Source organism: Neolamprologus brichardi, chromosome 7 (assembly GCF_056152115.1).
Source record: "Neolamprologus brichardi isolate AB-2024 chromosome 7, ASM5615211v1, whole genome shotgun sequence".
Classification (NCBI taxonomy): Eukaryota; Metazoa; Chordata; class Actinopteri; order Cichliformes; family Cichlidae; genus Neolamprologus; species Neolamprologus brichardi.
In genome coordinates, this window is record NC_142110.1 from 33,255,850 (window position 1) to 33,276,381 (window position 20,532).

General features: G+C 41.4%; 1 protein-coding gene across 4 annotated transcripts; it reads left to right on the forward strand.

The window, feature by feature from the left end:
- The first annotated feature begins 6,772 nt into the window (after positions 1–6,772).
- spag8 (sperm associated antigen 8) lies at positions 6,773–20,224 on the forward strand. Of its 4 annotated transcripts, none has more exons than XR_015719279.1 (7): positions 6,773–6,964; positions 7,967–8,126; positions 8,347–8,392; positions 10,290–10,404; positions 10,659–10,721; positions 13,691–14,738; positions 19,701–20,224. XR_015719279.1 is itself a non-coding variant. In XM_006803482.2 (6 exons), the coding sequence occupies exons 1-6, from the start codon at positions 6,896–6,898 to the stop codon at positions 19,707–19,709; spliced, it is 462 nt and encodes a 153-aa protein (XP_006803545.1). In that variant the 5' UTR covers positions 6,773–6,895; the 3' UTR covers positions 19,710–20,224. The 4 variants fall into 4 exon arrangements, 2 of the variants coding, with proteins under 2 accessions (XP_006803545.1, XP_006803544.1); XR_015719280.1 differs by lacking the exon at positions 19,701–20,224 and having other exon boundaries at positions 13,691–14,244; positions 14,419–15,472; XM_006803482.2 differs by lacking the exon at positions 13,691–14,738.
- Positions 20,225–20,532: the final 308 nt, after the last annotated feature.

The window sequence follows — 20,532 nt, forward strand, 5'->3', positions numbered from 1 at the left end:
AATAAATTCTTTAAAGTATGTCTTTCTATGAAAGTACACTCTTTGATGACTTCATCTCTCCACTGCTGCTTTTCTTCCAGTGGAGCACATGTGGAATATGCAGCCATCGTATAGTTGAATAGATATAAACTAACGGGTGGAGGACACCTATTAGTTTGCATGCCATGACGAGGCACAGTTTGACAGTCGAGCATCCATAAAACATTGATTTGCTTTCTGACTGTGCTTCATGCCGAGGGGGTAGACTGCTGCAGACACACTGGCTGTCTAACAGTGAAAACTCCTCTCGCTGTTTCCCAGCAACACTCTCTGTGGTTTGTTTCTGTGGTTCATATCCACGGTAACAAGCACTGAGCGTTAAATTTGGCAGAGTTTGCATGAATAAATGGTCCATGATTTGATTGCTGACCAAATAACAAAAAATCAAATTGAGGTTTGAGAGGGGCTTTTTTGTTCCTGTGATGGAGTTTCTTGATGTAGAAGCAAATTGCATTCACCTTCAGATCAAAAGGGCTGCAGCATCATGTGAAAATGGGAAACAATGTTCTGCTGTAGGTGGTGGGGAAACAGAGGCCATGCACTTACAAAGCAGTGATGGGAATTTGTTAAAGAATGTGAGAAAAGTAATTAAATACTTTTTGGGAGTCTGTGGAGCCTCAAGTGGCCATTTCAGGAGCTGCCATGGCAACTGTAGGTACGTGCACTGCGCCAGGGCCGGCCCAAGGTGTTATGGGGCCCTGAGCAGAATTTGCATTACGGCCCCCACTTCTACCTATATACATCACCAATCACCCAACTCAGCATCTCCACCATTACCTCTTTATTGCTTAATAAAGAGGTAATGGTGGACTGTATGTCTTAGACAACCTTACCATGTATTTTTACAGTGCTGGAAACTGATAAAATATACCAGCAGAGCACGACTTAAAACAACAAGTTAACTATTTTAATTATTTTGAAATGTGCAAACCTAAATACTATTACCCATTAAATAACAAAAATACAAACTATTCATTATAGCAACGGTTCTTAACTTGAAAAGAAAGATTTAAAAAAAATACTATCACTGTCATGCCATATGAAATGCTAATGTATCTGTCAATAATAAAAATATGCTCACATGCTTGTCCCCCTTCATCTGTAATCTGATCAGCTGGAGAGGCACTTTGGGACAGAAAAATTGTTACCAAATATTTGAGAAATACTCCAGGGAAATAGCTGATAGAATGAGATGAATCTATTTAACAACTTATAGCAAACAGGAAATAATAAGAAAAACAACACACAAAGCAGATCTTATTACATAAAACAAGCAGCTAACCGAGGTGTAACATGAAGGGGTGCATAAAGTAAAGCTCTTAAAGGAGAATACTATACAGAAATTCTGTTTGGTAATGCTAATGACATAATGAATGGGATATAACTCAACCTGCCGTAGGATAAGTCGAATGCCACACATTCGATAATACCTGTGGTTTCCATATGACATAACCTAACCTCACCGAACAGCTGAAGGCTCATCTGATGCTTCTGTTTAAATAATGTCATTGTCATTTTCTTCTTTCTCTGTTTCCTTTCTCTCACTTTTCTCCCCAGAGGGATAAATACTCAGAAATGTTAAAGCCAGCAGTGTTAAACTGTCTGATTGTTAACATATTTATTAAAGAAATGTTGCTCTCTCATGTATGACTACCTCTGTGACAGCCTAGCATAGGGGTGGCCAACCCGGGGCTCCTGAGCCGCATGCGGCTCTTTGCCGGGTTTCATGCGGCTCTTACGCACATATCAAAGTTTGTGGAGGGTTTGGAGGGTTTTTTTTGTTGTTGATGTTGTTTTAAAATGTGCGTGTTCACTTTGCTTGAGTTTAATACGGTATTTTCATTAAATGCGCATGCGGGTGAGATGAAAATACCGCAAAGTTTCCCAGTAGGGACAAGCTCACCCTTAAAATGGCAGGGAAAAAATGCACAGCAAAATGAAAACATGAAGATGAATACGGGACATTTTAAACAGAGTGGGAGAGTTTATATTTTTTTGTTAAACGCAATGGCAAGCCATGTCTCATATGTCAGATGTAATTAGCGCATTTCAAAGCTTCAAAGCTTCAGTGCCACTTCAGCTCACTCCATGCTAACATTGACCAGGGATTACCAAAAGAGACTGAACTTCGCAAGCACGAGTTGGCCATTTTGAAAAGTCAGGCAGAAAAGCAGATACAGTTTTTCCCAAATTTTACGAAGCGCTTAGAGACCATAACGCTCGCATCCTATCAGCTGGCTTTGCAAGGGCTAAAAACCCATACAATGAAGGGAAGTTTGTTAAAAAATGCCTCAGTGATGTTGTTGAAATCTTGTCTCCTGAAAACGACAAACTAAAACACATGGTATCAGACGTCCAACTGTCCGGCACACTGTTGAACACAGAATATCGGACATTAACACGGTTATTGAAACACAGTTGCACTCTGACCTTTAAGCACGAGTATTTTAGTGTTCCACTGGATGAGAGTTGTGATATACAAGACAAGCCTCAATTGGCAATCGTCTGTGTCAAGCGATTGTGTGATCAAAGAACTCCTTGATATTGTGCCATTAAAAGACAGAACCTGTGGCATAGACGTAAAAGAAACCATGTTGGCTGCATTTGAAAAAGCAAATCTACTCATAACGAAACTACCTGCAATAACCACGGATGGAGCACCAGCCATGATGGGATCTGTGAACGTGCTTGTGGGGCTGTGACCAAACAAAGCTGACCAAACATTTCCTGAGTTTTGGAATTTCCAATGCAGCATCCACATGGAGCAACTCGTGTCTAAATCATTGAATTTAGATAACGTCTTAAAGCCTGTGATGGAAGTCTTTAACTACATCCGCACACATGCGCCTAACCACAGGCAATTCAAGAATCTCATCGCTGAGCTGGACCAAGGGCTTCCAGGTGACCTGCCGCTCTACTGCACTGTGAGGTGGCTGTCAAAAGGCCAGGTACTCTCTCGCTTCTTTGAGCTTTTGGATGCCGTGAAACTGTTTATGGAAGAGACGGACAAGGACTATCCCGAGCTCTCGGACCTCAAGTGGATGGACTATGTGCACGTTAGCATATGCTACTTCCGGTGCGGAAACTCCTGTGGGGACGTTTGTTTCCGGTATCCTATTCGCGCCCTGTTTACGGTCCAAAACAAGTTAAGCAAATAAATAAATAAAGCGGCGATTCACATTTCTATAGATGTCTCGGGCATTTACCCAATATATCTGTAAATGATGTTCATCGACTTGTCGATATTTTCCCCCCACGCCTCAGGGGAAAAGAGAAAATGGATTCAAATTTTATATTTCTCAGCTGTCCGTCGTTTATCGCGGGTGTTATGTTCTAAAAATAACCAGCAATATGTGAAATCAAGTAGCCAATTTTATTTTTTGACGGTGCAAAACGTTTCGTGTACATCGTGGACATACAGTACTGCACTTCAGAGTCACACTGCTAGCGATAGATGCAGCGATTCTGTACTGTACAGGAGAGACGGAGGAGATCGTCTGCAGCGATCAGGACGCAGGACGTAAATAAGCATGCAAACTTGCACTAAAAATCTGCGAAACAGCGAGGTGAAAGGTGAACCGCGTTATAGCGAGGGACCGCTGTAATTTTGAAGGTAAGTCACAACATACCCTTCGTAAATACTAATGTATAGAAACCGTTACCAGCAATCATTAATTTTTTGTGTGGCTTTTTTTCACGGTTTGTTAACATGCTGTGTAGGTGTGTACTTGACTAGCTGATATCGACATAACGGGGGAAACATCTGGTTTGACTATTCTTCACCTGTAGTTTGAATGCTGAACATTTGCCTGTTTAAATCATGAGACCAGTCACTATACAGAGATGTGCTTCTGAATGTGGACGATGTGTCTTCTGCTGCAGTTCTGCTTGTGTTTAGTGATGTAAACAACCGATCGATCTAAACTCTTTAAACGTCAAAATTGATCATTAGATTTTTATGACACAACAGTGGTGAGTGTTCCCACCTTCTGCTCTTTGTAACTTAACGCGATCGTTCCGTTTTCGAGTTTTGGATATGATTTTGGAGTATATCTTCGCAGTAGCGATTGACCGCAAAGTAAAGCTACCGGAAATGTACAACCCCACATCCGGTCTCAAACCAGGAAGTTAGCATTTTCTCGTGCACAGGGTCCATTATGGATCTGGCCTTTGTGGTTGACATGCTGTGCCATTTGGACAGACTGAACCTGACCCTGCAGGGTAAGTTAAAAATGCTGCCTGACCTGGTGCAAAGTGTGTTTGCATTTGTCAACAAACTACAGCTGTCCATCTTCAAAAGGGAGATTTAACGCATTTTCCCACTCTGCTTAAGTTGCCAGCGCCGCCCTGAGTAAGCAAAGAGCCAGATATGCAACGCTGGTTGAAAACTTGCAGGAAAGTTTTGTGACCCGGTTCCGTGATCTACAATAGAAAAGGACACAGATTACGTTCCTCGTCAACCCATTTAATGCAGAGACGGACTGTTTGAAAGTCCCGCTAGTCACAGATGAAGCTGCGGCTGAGTTGGAGATGATTGATCTTTATGAGGAGGACCAATTGAAACCTGCTTTATGGGAAGGGAAGTTCTGGAAAAGTGTGCCAATGGAAAAATACCCCAATGTCAAACGGGCTGCTCTTAAGATACTGTCAATGTTTTGGTCAACATACGTCTGCAAGTCTATGTTTTCTACCCTAAAATATTTGAAATCAAAGCATCAATCTGTTCTGACTGACACTCATGTGAAAGAATTGCTTTGAGTGACAACAACGGAATACAAGCCAAATTTGAAGAGGAGTGTTCAAGGCAAGGAATGCCAGAAGTCCCACTAAACAACATGCATAGTAAAAGAAAAATGCTATTGTAGATTATTATATTTTTGTTTGTGGACTCGGTTGAACTGAGAGTTTGTGTGTGTGAGACAGTGCACACAATGTTCATTGTTGAAAATGACTGGCCTGTGGTTTTAGTACTGTAGGAGTCCATTTCTGTCATTATCATGTTGGTGTGTGACATTTACAATAAATCTGGCTGAGCAGAGGTGTGTTTTTTGTGCGTGTGTGTGTGAGAGAGAGGGAGAGAGAGGGAGGAAGGGATGGGTGATGTTCATGTGTGCCCATGTGTATGATGTGGTTATTTGCGGTAACACAATAAAAAAGTGGCTCTTGGTCTCTGACTGGTTGGCCACCCCTGGCTTATTTAGTTTTAAATGAAGAGGTTTTTAATTGTCATTTGCTGTGCATCTCTTTTTCTGTCATGGTTGTGTAGCCCAGTTTGTGACAAATAAAATATGTATCGGGAAACTGTCAATTGTGGAAGACTTAAAAGGCCTCACCATCAAGCGTTACTATCTTGAAGCAGGCAGGGAGGGACTACCAGTTTCCACCGGCAGCAGATTTTTGTCTGGTCTTTCCATGTGTCTGCTGGGCTTTGTTTATTAAATCTAAAAGTATATTGCTCTGGATGTGTGGATGAACAGGTTGTAAATGTTCCTAAAAATCAGTCGTACAAATGCAGAAATCATTATATTTTCCAAAAATGCACAACATGCCATGTACAGTTTGAGACAACAGCACCTTACTGACAATGAAAGTATGTGCTTTCTAGTGTACTACATGACAGTGTATCTGAACTGAGACACATTGAAGTATTAAGGGCTGCACTTGGAGTCTGTCGGTCTAAAAAAGATATAGTTTCTTTATAAAAATCTGCCAGTATCGATCATATTAATACAACTATACTTTCTCATGTTCACTTGATGATTTATAGTTGCTGTTTCACTGTTCACAGCTGAACCAAGCTCTGTCGTATGTAATGGAAGAATAAGAGAGTTCAATAGAGGGGTAGAAAAAAATTCTGACCTGAAATGTTCCTCCAGTGGCAGCACAACCCTTGCTCAGCAGGATGGCTGTACCCCTAGATGGATCAATCAGCGAATGGCTGTAAAGCCATTTTACCAGGTGATCAGATGACAGGGGTGTCATCTTTGTTCACTTTAATTGCACCCCACGGGACAGCACTTTCTCGCTCAGCTGTCTCCTGGAGACTAGAAGCTTTGCCTCTGTGCTCACCCGAAAGAATGTGCAGAAGAATGTCTTATTCCACTTTCATTCTGAGGAAAGCTTTCTAGCTCCTCTGTAACTGTGGATGATATTTGACAGACTATATATAACTTGAATAATAATAACTTTATTTATACATGGCACCTTTCAAAACAAAGTTACAAAGTGCTTCACAGTACAAGATGGGAAATGGAATGAAATAACATAAAGAAAACTAGCAACAAATGGAGATAAGAGCAAGGAATAAAGAAAATTAGAAATGGAAAAACAGGCAAATTAAAAGCAAATATTAAAAAATGAATTAAAAGGGATAATTAGGGGAAGGTGATAAAACAATTATTATGGAGAACATAAATGTAAATCAAAGTGGAGGCACAGAAAACAGCTGCGTATATGTCTTTAAGATGGATTTAAAAGACGACAGTGAGCCTTCTTAGGAAGCTTGATTCAGAGAGTGGGTCCACTGACGGAAAAAGCTGGATCAGCCTTGGTTCTCAGCTGAGATTGTGGGATGACCTTGGCCCATAAAGTAGAATCACCAGCCAAGTCTGATTAAAAACATGGGTTTTCTAATGTTGGCCCCAAATAAGGTTTTAAAATGCATTCCACCCGGAAGTTGACCTTTTCTTACAACGTGCTACGTTGTGCATTGTTGTTGTTGTCATGGCGACGCTTCCGTCGAACAAACGCTGTTGCTAAGCGATGCTCGTAAACTTTAACTTAGAAAGACGATCCCGAAGCTACCCGCAGCTCCATTCACTTGCGTTCAGTCCAGTTCCATAGTTTTGTTCCCGTTATGACCGAGCAGACAGCCGCTGCGGGACATAAAGTTGGAAAACCGATGTTGCATAACTGGGTCGAAGAGGTGAGTGCTGTGAACCATTTCCGAGTTTTAGCTAATGTTAAAAGTTCACGCGAGACTTCTTAACAACGTTTGCTAAATTAATCTAATAATTAATATACCTGGAGCTAACACCCGGTGTCTAGGTAACCATATTTGAAAGACAGAGTCCCTGACACAGCAAGTATATGTTATAACACGGATTTCAAAGTCATCGTCACTCAGGGCCACAGAATTAGGTACACCTTGCTAGCACTGCCAGCACTAAGTTGGATCCAATTCTACCTTCAGAATTGCCTTAATTCTTCGTATGGTCTGCTCCTGCTGTAGCCCATCTGCTTCAAGGTTTGCTATTTTGTGTAGTATTTAGAGATGTCCTTCTGCAGACCTTGCTTATGACAAGTGGTTGTTTGAGTTTCTGTTGCCTTCAGCTCAAACCAGTCGAGCCATTCTCTGACCTCTGGCATCAACAAGTCATTTTACCCGTGAGAACTGCTGCTCACTGGATATTTTTTTCTTTTTTGGACCATTCTCTGTAAACCCTAGAGACGGTTCTGTGGGAAAATTCATGTAGATGAGCAGTTCCTGAAATACCTGGATCATCCACGCCATGTTCTTAAATGACCTTTCTCCCCCATTCTGAGGCTTGATTTGAACTTGAGCAGATCATCTTGACCATATCTTCATGTCTAAATGCAGTGAGTTACTACAATGTAATTGGCTAATTCAATAGTTGCATTAAAAAGCAGTTTAAAAAGAACAGGTGTACCTAATGGACTGGCCAGTAATTGTGTATCAATATAGTTGTAATTCCTCACCAGATAATTCAATACATTTGTAAAACCATTTGAAATAAAGCTGAAAGTCTGCACTGCAGTCATGTCTTGATTGTCTGATTTATAATCCACTGTGATGGTGTACAGTTGCAAAAGTACAAAAACATTTTTTACTTATCCAAAATTGTCGATTTTTATGGTTTTCCACACGATTAAAAAATCCTGTGATTTTTTTTTTTTTTTTACTCAGAGAGCCATTGCAGATCTCCATACAGAGGACCCAAAGACACACAAGCACATACATGGCCACAAGGGGATTCTCACAATAGACCTGGAGTCCAAGATGGAGTCTATGACTACGCTGAAAGCAGCTTATGTTGCTCCAAAGAGTCCAGTGGGGAGGTTACAGGGTATGTGCCTTTATCTTTCACCAGCCAGAATGGAAAAAAAATGTTGAAACCCATACCATTAAGAGCCATGTAAAGAATAGAGAAGCATTTACAAGAGCTGAAAGATTTTATTATTTGCTGTGACCTCTTCTTATTTCAATTCAAAAAAGTTTTTTATTTTGGGGGATGGCTTTCTATGCATGCCCTGTTCATCCTGTCTTTTATATTTTCCTCGGTTCAGGCATCAGAGGCGAGCTGCTTAAAAAACACACTGCCCAGATGATAAGGTAAATGAACTATGAACAAGTCTTTTGATGTTAAACGAATTATTTCTGGAAGTGGTTTGTTTATGGAGACTAGGAGCACTGCCTGACCATGTCTTGAGGGGAAGGTGATGTAATATTTACACGTCGGGGTTTGTTTTACTGTTCAGTCACAGCTGTGATAGCTTTTAAATCAGACTTTATGGTGTTATTTTACACAGGGGCCAGTCACCCTTATGGCGTTTATAAAGTCCATCCCTGCAGAGGTGGTTGTTAACATCCCACACAAGTTAACAACTCATAAAAGCCTGCAAAGCGTAATGTCTTCAATGAAAACCTTTTGACTAGTAGTAGACAGTGTGTCATCATTTGATTTTAAACCATACACTAAATTTCCTGGGTTTTATAAGCAAACACCAACGGTGTGTCCAATAGCCTTGTATGATTTGGCTGATTGGCTGTTATGTAAAGCACAACACTGTGTATAAATAATCCTAGCCAGATGGGAGATTGGCGGAGTATCAAGCTTTGGGTTTCATTTCAGTCCAGTATGACATATTTTATATACTATATGCAATACCACAGAGCCACTGAGTGTCGTGAAACGATACAAATAAATGATGCTTACACCAGGAGCCTTAAACGCCCTGCACACCATCAGCTCACCCACACATGTTTGCATTTATTAGAGCTCTTCGCTGGACTGTGTGGGCATGAGCAGACTGCGCCTGGCTAATAGTGCTTCTTGCACCTGCTAGGGCGAGACGACTTTACTATTTCCAGTGAATGCAACGCTTCAGCTTGCGTGCTACGTTCAGTCAAAAGATTTGGAAGAAAGCAAAAACCATCCTTGTATGGTCAGACATCATTCCAGGATGGCTAATTTTAATAGCAAATGAGGCAGATGGATAATTGCATATAATTTTTTTTTTAAATCACTCCTTTCAGAAGCAGTTGATTTTATTTTCATTTTATGATACTAACGTTAGCATTATGAATGAATTCTGAATATTTTCTGAGTTGCAGGCCATACACACAGGAGTTAAAGGCAAATTTGCTTCTTAAGTACATGAAGCAGCCATGTGAAAATTTCAGGAATGGAAAAACAAATTTAAGAAAATGGAGAAAACTGGGTAATTGGATGATTAAAACAAGTTCTGCTTCTTACATAGATTTTGTTTCCAAAATACTTTTCTAACGTGCAGCTTATGGCTGTGAAATAGTGTTCTTCGCATGTTCTATATGATAACTTGGACATGTTACTCAGACTTCTCTCTTTGTTCAGACTGCAAGCTTTGTGTATAAAACATGAAAATATATTGCATGTCTGCTGGATATCTCTGTACTTGAAATGCAATGGTTTTCAGAACTTCTGGGAAACAAGAGAGAGCACAAATCTTCAACCCACCTCAAAATTTTTGTGTGGCTTCTTTCAATATATTTGCGTCACTATAGGAAAAAAATCATCTGTTTCTGAGGAGTTCAGATGGGAAGCACTGATTGATTTTTGATTTCAGGAAAGACCTAGAATTCATCCAACCATCCATTTTCTGCTGTTTATCATCAGCAGAGATGTCCAGACCTCCCTCTAGCACCTCCACCTCTAGCTAATCTGGGGGAAGCCAAGGCATTTCCAAGCCAGCCAAGAGACATAGTCTCTCCTCAGCATGTCCTGGTTCTGCCCAGGGGCTTCACAAACCTCTCTGAGGAGGCGCACAGGAGGCATAAATGCCCAAACCACTTCAGCTGGCTCCTTTCAATGTGCAGCAACTTTCAGTATATTTTATAGTAAATAGGTTGTTTACAAAATCATTTAATTACATCATGCTACACTTAAAAAAACAAAACAACAACAAAAACTCTATGTGCTGGATCAAGTGCTGCTGCTTGGTGCTTAGATTCTGTCTTCTTGTTTTCACAGTGAGAAGATTTATGCTGATCTGAACCCACTGACTCCCAAAACGGAGTACTGCACCACAACCCAGAAGGATTTCTGTGTGGAGGGATTTGTGCCTCATAAACCTGAAACAACACGTGTATGTAGAGTTATAAACTTTGTGTGTGTTTGTGTGTGTGCTTAATCTCCCCAAACAGCAACAATCTGATTTCAAAACTACAAAATAAACTTCCATACTTTTATTTCCTCCTCTTTGAGTTGTTTGTATTTTGGTTATGTGAAATACACAGTTGCTGTGAGAAGCAGAATACCTAAAATAATAAGTACATCATCAGCCTCTCCTATAAATGCCTGAAAATCTTTCTGACATTTTACTGGTTTAATTTTTTACAGGTTCATGACTACAAAACTGACCAGGCCATCACATTCTGGAGTGAAAACTGCCAGCGGATACAGGTGAGTCAGACTGCTTTATCTCATAGTGGTTTCTTTTTCTCTCCTTTAAAATATCCATATTTAAGTTCTATTTAAGTGATTTATTTATCGGCTGAAAGTTATGTGTGATCAACAGCACAGCAGCTCTCTGCTGTGATTAGTCATAGTAGGGGTGGGCGATATAAACGATATACGATAGAAACGATATAAATTTGGCCAACGATAGAGATTTGAGCTGTGTCCCAAAACATCGGCTGCATCCTTCGGAGGACCCGGTCTTCGCGGCCTACGTGGGCCGGGTCCTTCAAAGACCGAGAAGGCCTTCAGATTTGCGTCACTGCTGTGTCGGTGGAGTTTAATTAACTCGGCCGTCTGCTCCTTGCTATCTAAGGCTGTATCCCAATTCAGGGTCTGCAGCCTTAAAGTACGCAGCCTCAACGATCCTCAAGGGCCGCGTACTTTAAGACCGCTAAGACCGGAAGTGCGAGGCTTGTAAAATGGGACGGTCTAGCCTCCGTTGCGCTGCCCAGGTTGCCTAGCAACCATGATATTAACAGCTGGAAACGTTTCATACAGCTTTGTTTGACAGAAATGAAGGAGAAAATCTTTTGTTCATTTGTTTGTTTGTTTCTACATGAGCTTTGATCATTCTCTGTAAGATTAAGCTCAGCTATTGGACGGCGTATATTTTAAAGTAAAGGCTGTAAAACCAAGTTAGTACAAACGTCACTAATGTCACATAACTTTGCCGACATGTGGCCAACAGTAATGTTTTAATGTTCTTCGTTATTAAACATTTGCACATAAATAAGTGACATAATATTCAGTACTTACTTAAAGTTTACTCTTCAGGCGCCCCTCATCCGCCGTTTTTTTTCGGCAAAATTATCCACACCCACCGCCGCGCTATGCATTCTGGGATATGTTGGGCCACGAAGTCTACACCGCCACGTCCTTGAAATTCAGGGAAATGAAGGACGCATTTGAGGGCTGCATTTCGAGCAGCCTTCGAATTGGGACAGCCTTCATCGCGTCGCTGTGACATAATCGGCCTTAAAATGCGGCCTTTAAGGCTGCAGACCCTGAATTGGGATACAGCCTAAAATATAACAGGACACTGGCGTAAATTCTCGACCGTCTCACAGTTCTGTTTAATCAGTTTTCTGTTTAACGTTTATTCAGCTGTGTGAAAATCCCGGAGGAACCCACCAGGGGGATTAATAAAGTTTTATTTTATCTAATCTAATCTAATAACTTTAATCTCAGCCAAACCGATTGACTCAAATTGGAAGACACAAATAAAACACTGAAAAAAGCCCAACAATAACATTTTTAGGTTGTCTAAGTGACTTATATATTACGTTTAACCTGAGTAGTGAAAGTCCGCGGTGATCTGAAAATGATGTACCGGGAGTTGTGCTGTTCTCGGCGGCTTCAGTGACCCTCGAGCTCCCGACTAGCTATCGAGCTGGTGGGTAGCAGACGTCTCCGAAAACGTCAAAGCACCTTTGCAAATATGCGATATCTTGATAAACCGAGCAGATATTTGATTTACACAGGTACTTTCTGAAAATATGTTAAAAGTTTATTTTGTGACCCAGAAAGATTAATAAGAGTAATTTTAAAACTTAGTAGCGGCCGCCATTGTTGGCAGCTGAAATTTGGCTGGGCCGCGCTATGAATTCTGGGATATGGTGGGTCAAAAAGGACACACCTGACCCATCCTTCAAATTCGGGGAAATGAAAGACGCATTTGTCAGCCGCATTTGAAGGAGTCGACGAATTGGGACAGCCTTCCTCCCCTGGCTGTGACGTAATTGGCCTTCAAATGCGGCCTCCGGAGGATGCAGCCGACGTTTTGGGACACAGCATTTGACTATACCGCTCTATCGCGATAGCGCATGTTGATGACGTCATCAAGCGGCGCCTGTTTTGGTAGAAAGCATAGCAAAGAGATGAAGCACTGTTGAAATATGGGTAAAGCCAAAAACTGCGCTTCCTCCACTTCCGTAACATTGATTCAGTAATGTTGAATTCTCTCTCTATTCCCATCTTATTGCAGTATATTAATAACTAATCTTGTAATGTGGATGAATAATCTCAGTTGTTCTCCTGACTGAAGTTTGGCCCGTGTATAGCATCCTGCTATGCGATTGCACTTGTCCCTGACCACCAGAATCCCTCACGGTAACTTTTATCGAGTGGAAAAAAAGTTGGCGTTCATCCTCCAGCTTCACTGTGCTAATGTTATGCTAACATAGCTGTCGCTAGCAATCAGGTAGCACAACATTATATACCAGGTAGTCCAACTTCAGTAACCCTGCAAACGCCACTGCTGTTTAGTTTTCTGTCTTCATTATTTTGGAAGTGGTAGCAGAGCTGTACATTTGAATTAGTTTCAAAAATCTCTCAGTCAGAACTTGGTATGTCATGTTTAGGTGGAAACTAGCGAGCTAACTTCCTGTTAACTTCTAACTCCGTTAAATTTAATAAATTCTGTTTTCATGGATGCCTGGATGTTAAACTTAATTGTTACACCTGGTAAAGCAGCAACGCTGATGATTTTATTAAAGATGAAAGAATTTAGACCGTTTTTAACTCTCAGTGTTCGTTTGACTTTGGGACCTGAACAGGATGGAGTTTTGGACCCAGATTACTTCGCAAAGCTCTTCACTACGGCAGCCGTAATGCTCTGACAATCCATCAAGCAGTGTGGCTTACTAAAGTTGTACTAAAACATTTTTTAACAGATTTCTGCACGCCCAAATCGGTTTGAGGTCAGTAAGCACAACCAGAATTCATACATAGGGCACACTCTCAATTTTTGAGAAAATTAAAGGATTTTAAGTTTGCCTTATAGTGTGGAAAATACGTTATACAGAAGAAAAGAATATATCGCGATATATATCGTTACCACACGTGCTTCAAATTATACCGTGATATGGATTTTAGGCCATATCGCCAAGTCATAGTGTATTTTTGTGTCACAGGGTGTGACTGCCGCCCGGAGCTCGAAGGGACCCTTCAGGAAGTTGGCTCTGTTCAGCACGCCCATCACTGAGCGGCTGGATGAAATTGATCTTCCACCTGACAATTGAGGCACTACACCAGCATGCTGTTCTGCCACTTTTTTAATGATTTTTTTATTAAAATGGTGATCCATTTTAAAGGTTAAGTTTAGTTCTTAGCGATAGTGGCACCACAAAGGATTTATCTATTCTTTAAGGCTATTCTTTTTTTTGTTATTATTGGCACTCATGTTGGTTAAGTGAACTGCCATCGCCAAAACAGCAGTTAGAGCTGCACAAGACTCACTGTGTGTACTGGACATCATAAATCCTATGCAACAGCTGGGAGACCAACATATATTCTGTGTACCCGACTGTCAGTGTATTGACAACAAAGCTGACTTGGATGAGATGAATCAGCAGTCAGTGTTTAAAAAGATGCTACCTAGATGCTGAGTACCATGACCGCACCTGTATTTACATCTGCACCATGAACACGTCACAGGAATGGGAGGAAAGAAGGATGTTTTGAGTGTGTAAGTGAACCCGTGGGATGTCATTATTTTATTACTGAGCAAGTATCTCTGTGCCATCAGTGGAAGAAACTCCAAGCTGCTGGGCATGACAGATTAACTCATTCTCAGTAATATGCATTAATCTGCCAATCAGATTTAATCATTTCAGATTGTCCCTGCCCACTTTTTCCCCAGGTAACAACAACAAATTGACTGGAGGGTTTTTGAGATGCTAAAGATGGCCCCTGGCTGCAAGGAGTGAATTACTTCTAATCAGCCAATCGTATTGCGTCACTTAGCATATGAAATGGTTCATAACTGTCTGAGAAGCCAGTGTTTTCAAAGTGTGCACATATATCCAACGGACAATTTGTTGTGTACACCTAGCGCTGCGTTGGACCCTTTTTGACTCCAGAACTGCCTTAGAGTAATTCTTCTTCATGAAGATTTTGGTCCACGTTGATGTGATTTGTTGGCTCCCACATCCCAAAGGTGCTCTGATGGATTGAGATCTGGTGAGAAACCAGAACCTTCTCAAGTAAAGTCTAAGAATATCTGTAATAAGTAAACCTTTCACCCTGTCTCTCTCACACTGTTAGCTGTGGTCCCACCATGCGGAGGATGAAGCAGGTTTCACTGATTGATGGGTGTGACAGCAACTTTAGTACTTTCTGCACCTGACTGTTGTGTTGCTGTGTGCACCTAGCCGGGAGTTTGTTTACATCCTCTGTTCATCTTTTTCTGTAATATGTCTGTGCAGCCTTTTTGCAACCTGTAATTATTGCATTCAGTTAGTGCTGAGTGGCAAAAAGACACACTTTTCTCTGACACCGGGTAAATATGTCACCCTTAAAGAGGAACAACAGCTTCTTCACACACATGTGCTGCTACAGCATGCTGATTTAAAACAATACATCGCTGGGAGTCACACAGTGTATGCTACAGATTCATGTACGTCTTCTGTCAATCAAAGGACAATGCCGGGCTCTGCTGATCCTTTCTGGGCTTTCAGCAGGGATTAGTGGGTGGTAGCTATGGCGACAAGTAATTTTTAGTGTATATCGCTGCAGCTTTTCTCTCCAGACATTTCAATATCTCACAGCATCATACAGGAAAACCAATTTGCCTCTGAAAGACAAGGGCTTGCAGCAGATTTGTACTCAACATTTGAAATGAAATGTGATACAGCAACTGTCATTTTGTTTCAGCTGTGCTATTTATACATACCGAGCTACGCTGTACAAAAGAAATCTACAGACAGTGAAGTCATTTTTAGGTCAGAAGGTAATGTTCTGTTCCCACAAGTGTGTAACTGCTATTTTAGCATAACTTAAGTGACTGTATCCTAATGCTGACCAGGTCCTAACCATAGACTATGTATACTATGACATCATTTTGAGTCAGTGGCCATATTTCGACAAGAAGGCAGAGCGCTTAGTTATCAACCGAATGGCAGCGAGCTTGGTTAGAATCCATAAACTATAAGGGTACAACTCACAGACACATGTCTCCTAATTAGTGCAGCGATGTCTCATGATATTAATCAGCTAATTTATTTTTATAGAAGGCTTAAACTCAAACCAGTTAGCACGGGTCAGTCCTAGGAGACACAATAGGCTGTAGCTTTAATTAGTCAAAGCGCCCAAGCCATGAAGCCTCACTAAAAATTGAAGGCTGAGTTCCCAAACAAAAATCTAACCTGGAACAATTGTTTTGAAGAGGTAAATTATATAAAGGGAACAAAAAGAGTTTTTCTACTGGCTGCTGGAGGCACAGTCTCCATAGGCTCCCATGGTAAACGTACAGTACTCACAAATAAAAATAGTGTATTTATTTATTATGTAAGTTTATTATCATTAGCTAAAACTAAACTAAAACAACAATGTTACATCCACTTCAAAGAAAGTATCACTAATGCTAGGGAACAGCAGCTAACAACAGCTAACAGGGGTTAACAGCAGTTAACAGTAGCAAAATCAGCAGCACTACGGACAGTTCAGCTTTCATCGGTCAGATTAGCTTCTCTGAATTACTGACCCGTATCACAGTCCTCACTAAGTTTTATAGCCTCTTCCAGAGTAAGTAAAAGTGCATGCTTTTCACCCATGTTGACAGTTGAGGTGAACAGTAGACTGGCAGCATTCCACAGATGGGAAAAAACTCAAGGGCCGATCAAGTCCAGACAGTTATAGAAACACACCGGCCATAGCCAATACAGTCTAAATTTAATGTTTTTGATCTCTCTTGGCTGACTAAAACATTCAATTCAATTTAATTTATATAACGCCAAATCACAACAAAAGTCGCCCCAAGGCGCTTTATATTGTACAGTAGATACAGAGAAAAACCCAACAATCATATGACCCCCTATGAGCAAGCACTTTGGCGACAGTAGGAAGGAAAAACTCCCTTTTAACAGGAAGAAACCTCCGGCAGAACCAGGCTCAGGGAGGGGCGGGGCCATCTGCTGCGACCGGTTGGGGTGAGAGAAGGAAAACAGGATAAAGACATGCTGTGGAAGAGAGACCGAGATTAATAACAGATATGACTCAATGCAGAGAGGTCTATTAACACATAGTGAGTGAGAAAGGTGACTGGAAAGGAAAAGATCAATGCATCATGGGAGTCCCCGGCAGCCTACGTCTATCACAGCATAACTAAGGGAGGATTCAGGGTCACCTGGTCCAGCCCTAACTATATGCTTTAGCAAAAAGGAAAGTTTTAAGCCTAATCTTGAAAGCAGAGATAGTGTCTGTCTCCCGAATCCAAACTGGAAGCTGGTTCCACAGAAGAAGGGTCTGAAAACTGAAGGCTCTGCCTCCCATTCTACTTTTAAATACTCTGGGAACAACAAGTAAGCCTGCAGTGCGAGAGCGAAGTGCTCTAATAGGGTGATATGGTACTACAAGGTCATTAAGATAAGATGGGGCCTGATTATTTAAGACCTTGTATGTGAGGAGCAGGATTTTGAATTCAATTCTGGACTTAACAGGAAGCCAATGAAGGGAAGCCAAAACAGGAGAAATATGCTCTCTCTTTCTAGTCCCTGTCAGTACTCTTGCTGCAGCATTTTGGATTAACTGAAGGCTTTTTAGCGAGTTTTTTGGACATCCTGATAATAATGAATTACAGTAGTCCAGCCTGGAAGTAATAAATGCATGAACTAGTTTTTCAGCGTCACTCTGAGACAGGATATTTCTAATTTTAGAGATGTTGCGCAAATGGAAGAAAGCAGTCTTACATATTTGTTTAATATGTGCGTTGAAGGACATATCCTGGTCAAAAATCACACCAAGGTTCCTCACAGCGTTACTGGAGGCTGAGGTAATGCCATCCAGAGTAAGAATCTGGTTAGACACCATATTTCTAAGATTTTCAGGGCCGAGCACAATAACCTCAGTTTTATCTGAATTAAGAAGCAGAAAGTTGGCGGCCATCCAGGTCTTTATGTCTTTAAGACATTCCTGCAGTTTAACTAATTGGTGTGTGTTATCTGGCTTCATGGATAGATAGAGCTGGGTGTCATCTGCATAGCAGTGAAAATTTATGCTTCTAATGATGCTGCCTAGGGGAAGCATGTATAGTGTAAACAGAATTGGTCCTAGCACTGAACCCTGTGGAACTCCATTAACCTCAGTGTGAAGAGGACTCTCCATTTACATGCACAAATTGGAGTCTATTAGATAGATATGATACCACTGCAGCACAGTACCTGTAACACCTACAGCATGTTCTAATCGCTCTAATAGGATATTATGCTCAGCAGTATCAAACGCTGTACTGAGGTCTAGCAAGACAAGCACAGAGATGAGTCCACTGTCAGAGGCATTTGTAACCTTCACTAAAGCTGTTTCTGTGCTGTGATGAGCTCTGAAACCTGACTGAAACTCTTCAAATAAGCCATTCCTCTGCAGATGAGCAGTTAGCTGTTTGACAACTACTCTTTCAAGGATTTTTTGATATGAAAGGAAGGTTGTTTGTCTTATAGCAGACGCCATAGCTAGGATGATACACTTGAATTGTGACGGGTAAGAAAACAGAATTTGGTTGACTGCAGGTGGCAAACTACTGAAATCTAGTGGTGAAAACTTTTAGTAACTTCATAAATGACCAACATGTTTACAGCCTGGAACAAAAATTATATAAATAGTTTATGCTGGCGTCCGCTTGGCTTCATCTCCAGAATTTTCTAGTCACTGAACTGGATGCCTCAGCTGTGTTTGTGTTGTTGGTGCTGTGATATCTCTGTGGGGTGGAAGTCTGGGCTTCAGTTTGGGTCATAGACAGTATAAAACATGGATGTAGCTTCGAGGTCAGAAACTGAGACCAGCGTGAAAGGCCATCAGATGGCAATAGTTGTGGTTGCACCCATAAAGGTTACATGGAAAACGATTTTCTGATTTGGCAGTTACAGAGCAGCAAAAGGAGCTTTATTGTATGGGAGGGGATTTGACTCACTTTTGGATAAAGTCCCAAGCGGCCATCAGAGGAACTGCAGTTTTTTGCTTTTCAGCCTCGAGTTTTTCCCTTGGCTAGAATTTATTTTTTTGCTCTTTATTTTAATCTGCAGAATTTTGGCTTTTTGGCTTTTACTGTTTCTCTGAAACTATCTTCAAAATCCTCAAAAGCTTTAAACCACTGAGATCAAAGAAATTCTGTGTTCAACACATAAAAACACGTCATTCTTACAGAGATTGTGGCCAGAAATAGCAAGAGTCCCTATGAAGCTAAAACGCTGATATTGCTCCTATTTATAGTTATATCGTTTTTAATATGCATATATCTTGCATCTGGAATTCACCAGAGCTGTTTTCCAGAGCTTAAAGAGACACAAAGTTACTCTGTGTAAACTCGGAGCAGTTCGTGTAACAAAAGGTCTGATCTATATGTGGCAAAAGCAGAACGTAACAGATGATTGGATGACAGCCAGGTCAGCTGAGGGAAGCTCGGCGTGGGGTTCGGTGGAGACCCTCAATTCCCTCTGTGTGGCTCTAACTGGTGTCAGGATGTGGCATGTCGCTGCAAGAAAGTGGGCGGTAATTACAGCCGTGCAGGAGGGGAAGATGCTATCCTGCAGAGATGACAACGCACGAGCGCTCGCGCGCACACACACCCGTGCACCTGCTCAAAAACTGATGAGCCTCTAATGAGCGGTGATGTCATTACAACCAAAACACAGCTGTCTGCTGCCGACTCGTGTTTCCTCCTCGCTGTCTGTCCACAGGCTGCAGATACAGAATGCTCTGCTTTATTGAAGCGCACTCAGTATTTTAGGGAAATGTAAAGTGATAGACTGGATGTAAAAAATGGATGCACCCATTACACCCATTACTTAGTGAAACTCAGCAATACTGCTCATTCATAGGGTAACAACCTGTCAATCATAAGGTAGTCCCGTCCTAAAACATGCACTAATTGGGACCACAGTTCACAAAATTAATATCAGATGTGTCCTCTCTCATCACCATCTCTTCCAGGCCATCTAGGGGAACAACAAAGCATTCCCAGGCCAGCCAAGAGATGTAACCCCACCTGTCCTGGGGGTATCCCAGAGTCACCTCCTCCTGGTGGCACATGCCCAGAACATCTCACCCAGGAGGAATCCTAATCAGATGCTTGAACCACCTCAGCTGGTTTATTTGAATGTGGAGGAGTAGTGGCTCTAGTCTGAGTCCGTTACAAATGGACTGGACTCCTCACCCTACCTCTAAACGAGAGCTCATGACCATAGGTCAAGGTGGGACGTAGAATAGAGGAGGAAAAGAGAACCACAGAGAAGATTCGTGGATGTAGTGAAGGACCTGCGGACGGTTGGTGTGACCGAGTAGCATGCTACAGTAGAGACAGGGTGAGGTGGAGGCAGACGATCTGCTGTGCTGACCCCTCAAGGAAAAACATGAAGTACTGCTCACCTCAGCAGGGTGGATGTATAAACATTTTCTTTGCAAAAGGGTCTGGGTATCATTGAATAATGTTGGTTTCCTAGTACAAATAAACATATATGAATAAATGAAATATGAAAAAATGTTCTTGATCTCAGAAACAAAACTGAAATGCTGGCCTGAGACATCTGCACACGGTTAATTACTCCGTTAGTTCCTCTGAAACTGAAACAGGAAGTCAGCTGTTTGTTACTAAACCAAATCAATAAAGTCATGTGACTGATTTCTATTTTGTTTCCAAATGCAAAATTTGGAAACGAAAAAAGAAAACTCACTAGTTCGGTTGGTCTTGGGTAGACAGGAAGTAGAAGTTAAGAGAAATAAATATGAAAATAAAAGCAGATAACAGAATAACCTGCTTTGGTTC

Bases quoted from the DNA above. Each gene is read 5' to 3' on its own strand.
- spag8 (XM_006803481.2), top strand. From the start codon at position 6,896: ATGACCGAGCAGACAGCCGCTGCGGGACATAAAGTTGGAAAACCGATG. The intron at 8,127-8,346 runs GTATGTGCCTTT...TCCTCGGTTCAG, and splicing joins TCCAGTGGGGAGGTTACAGG to GCATCAGAGGCGAGCTGCTT. The intron at 10,722-13,690 runs GTGAGTCAGACT...TTTGTGTCACAG, and splicing joins AAAACTGCCAGCGGATACAG to GGTGTGACTGCCGCCCGGAG.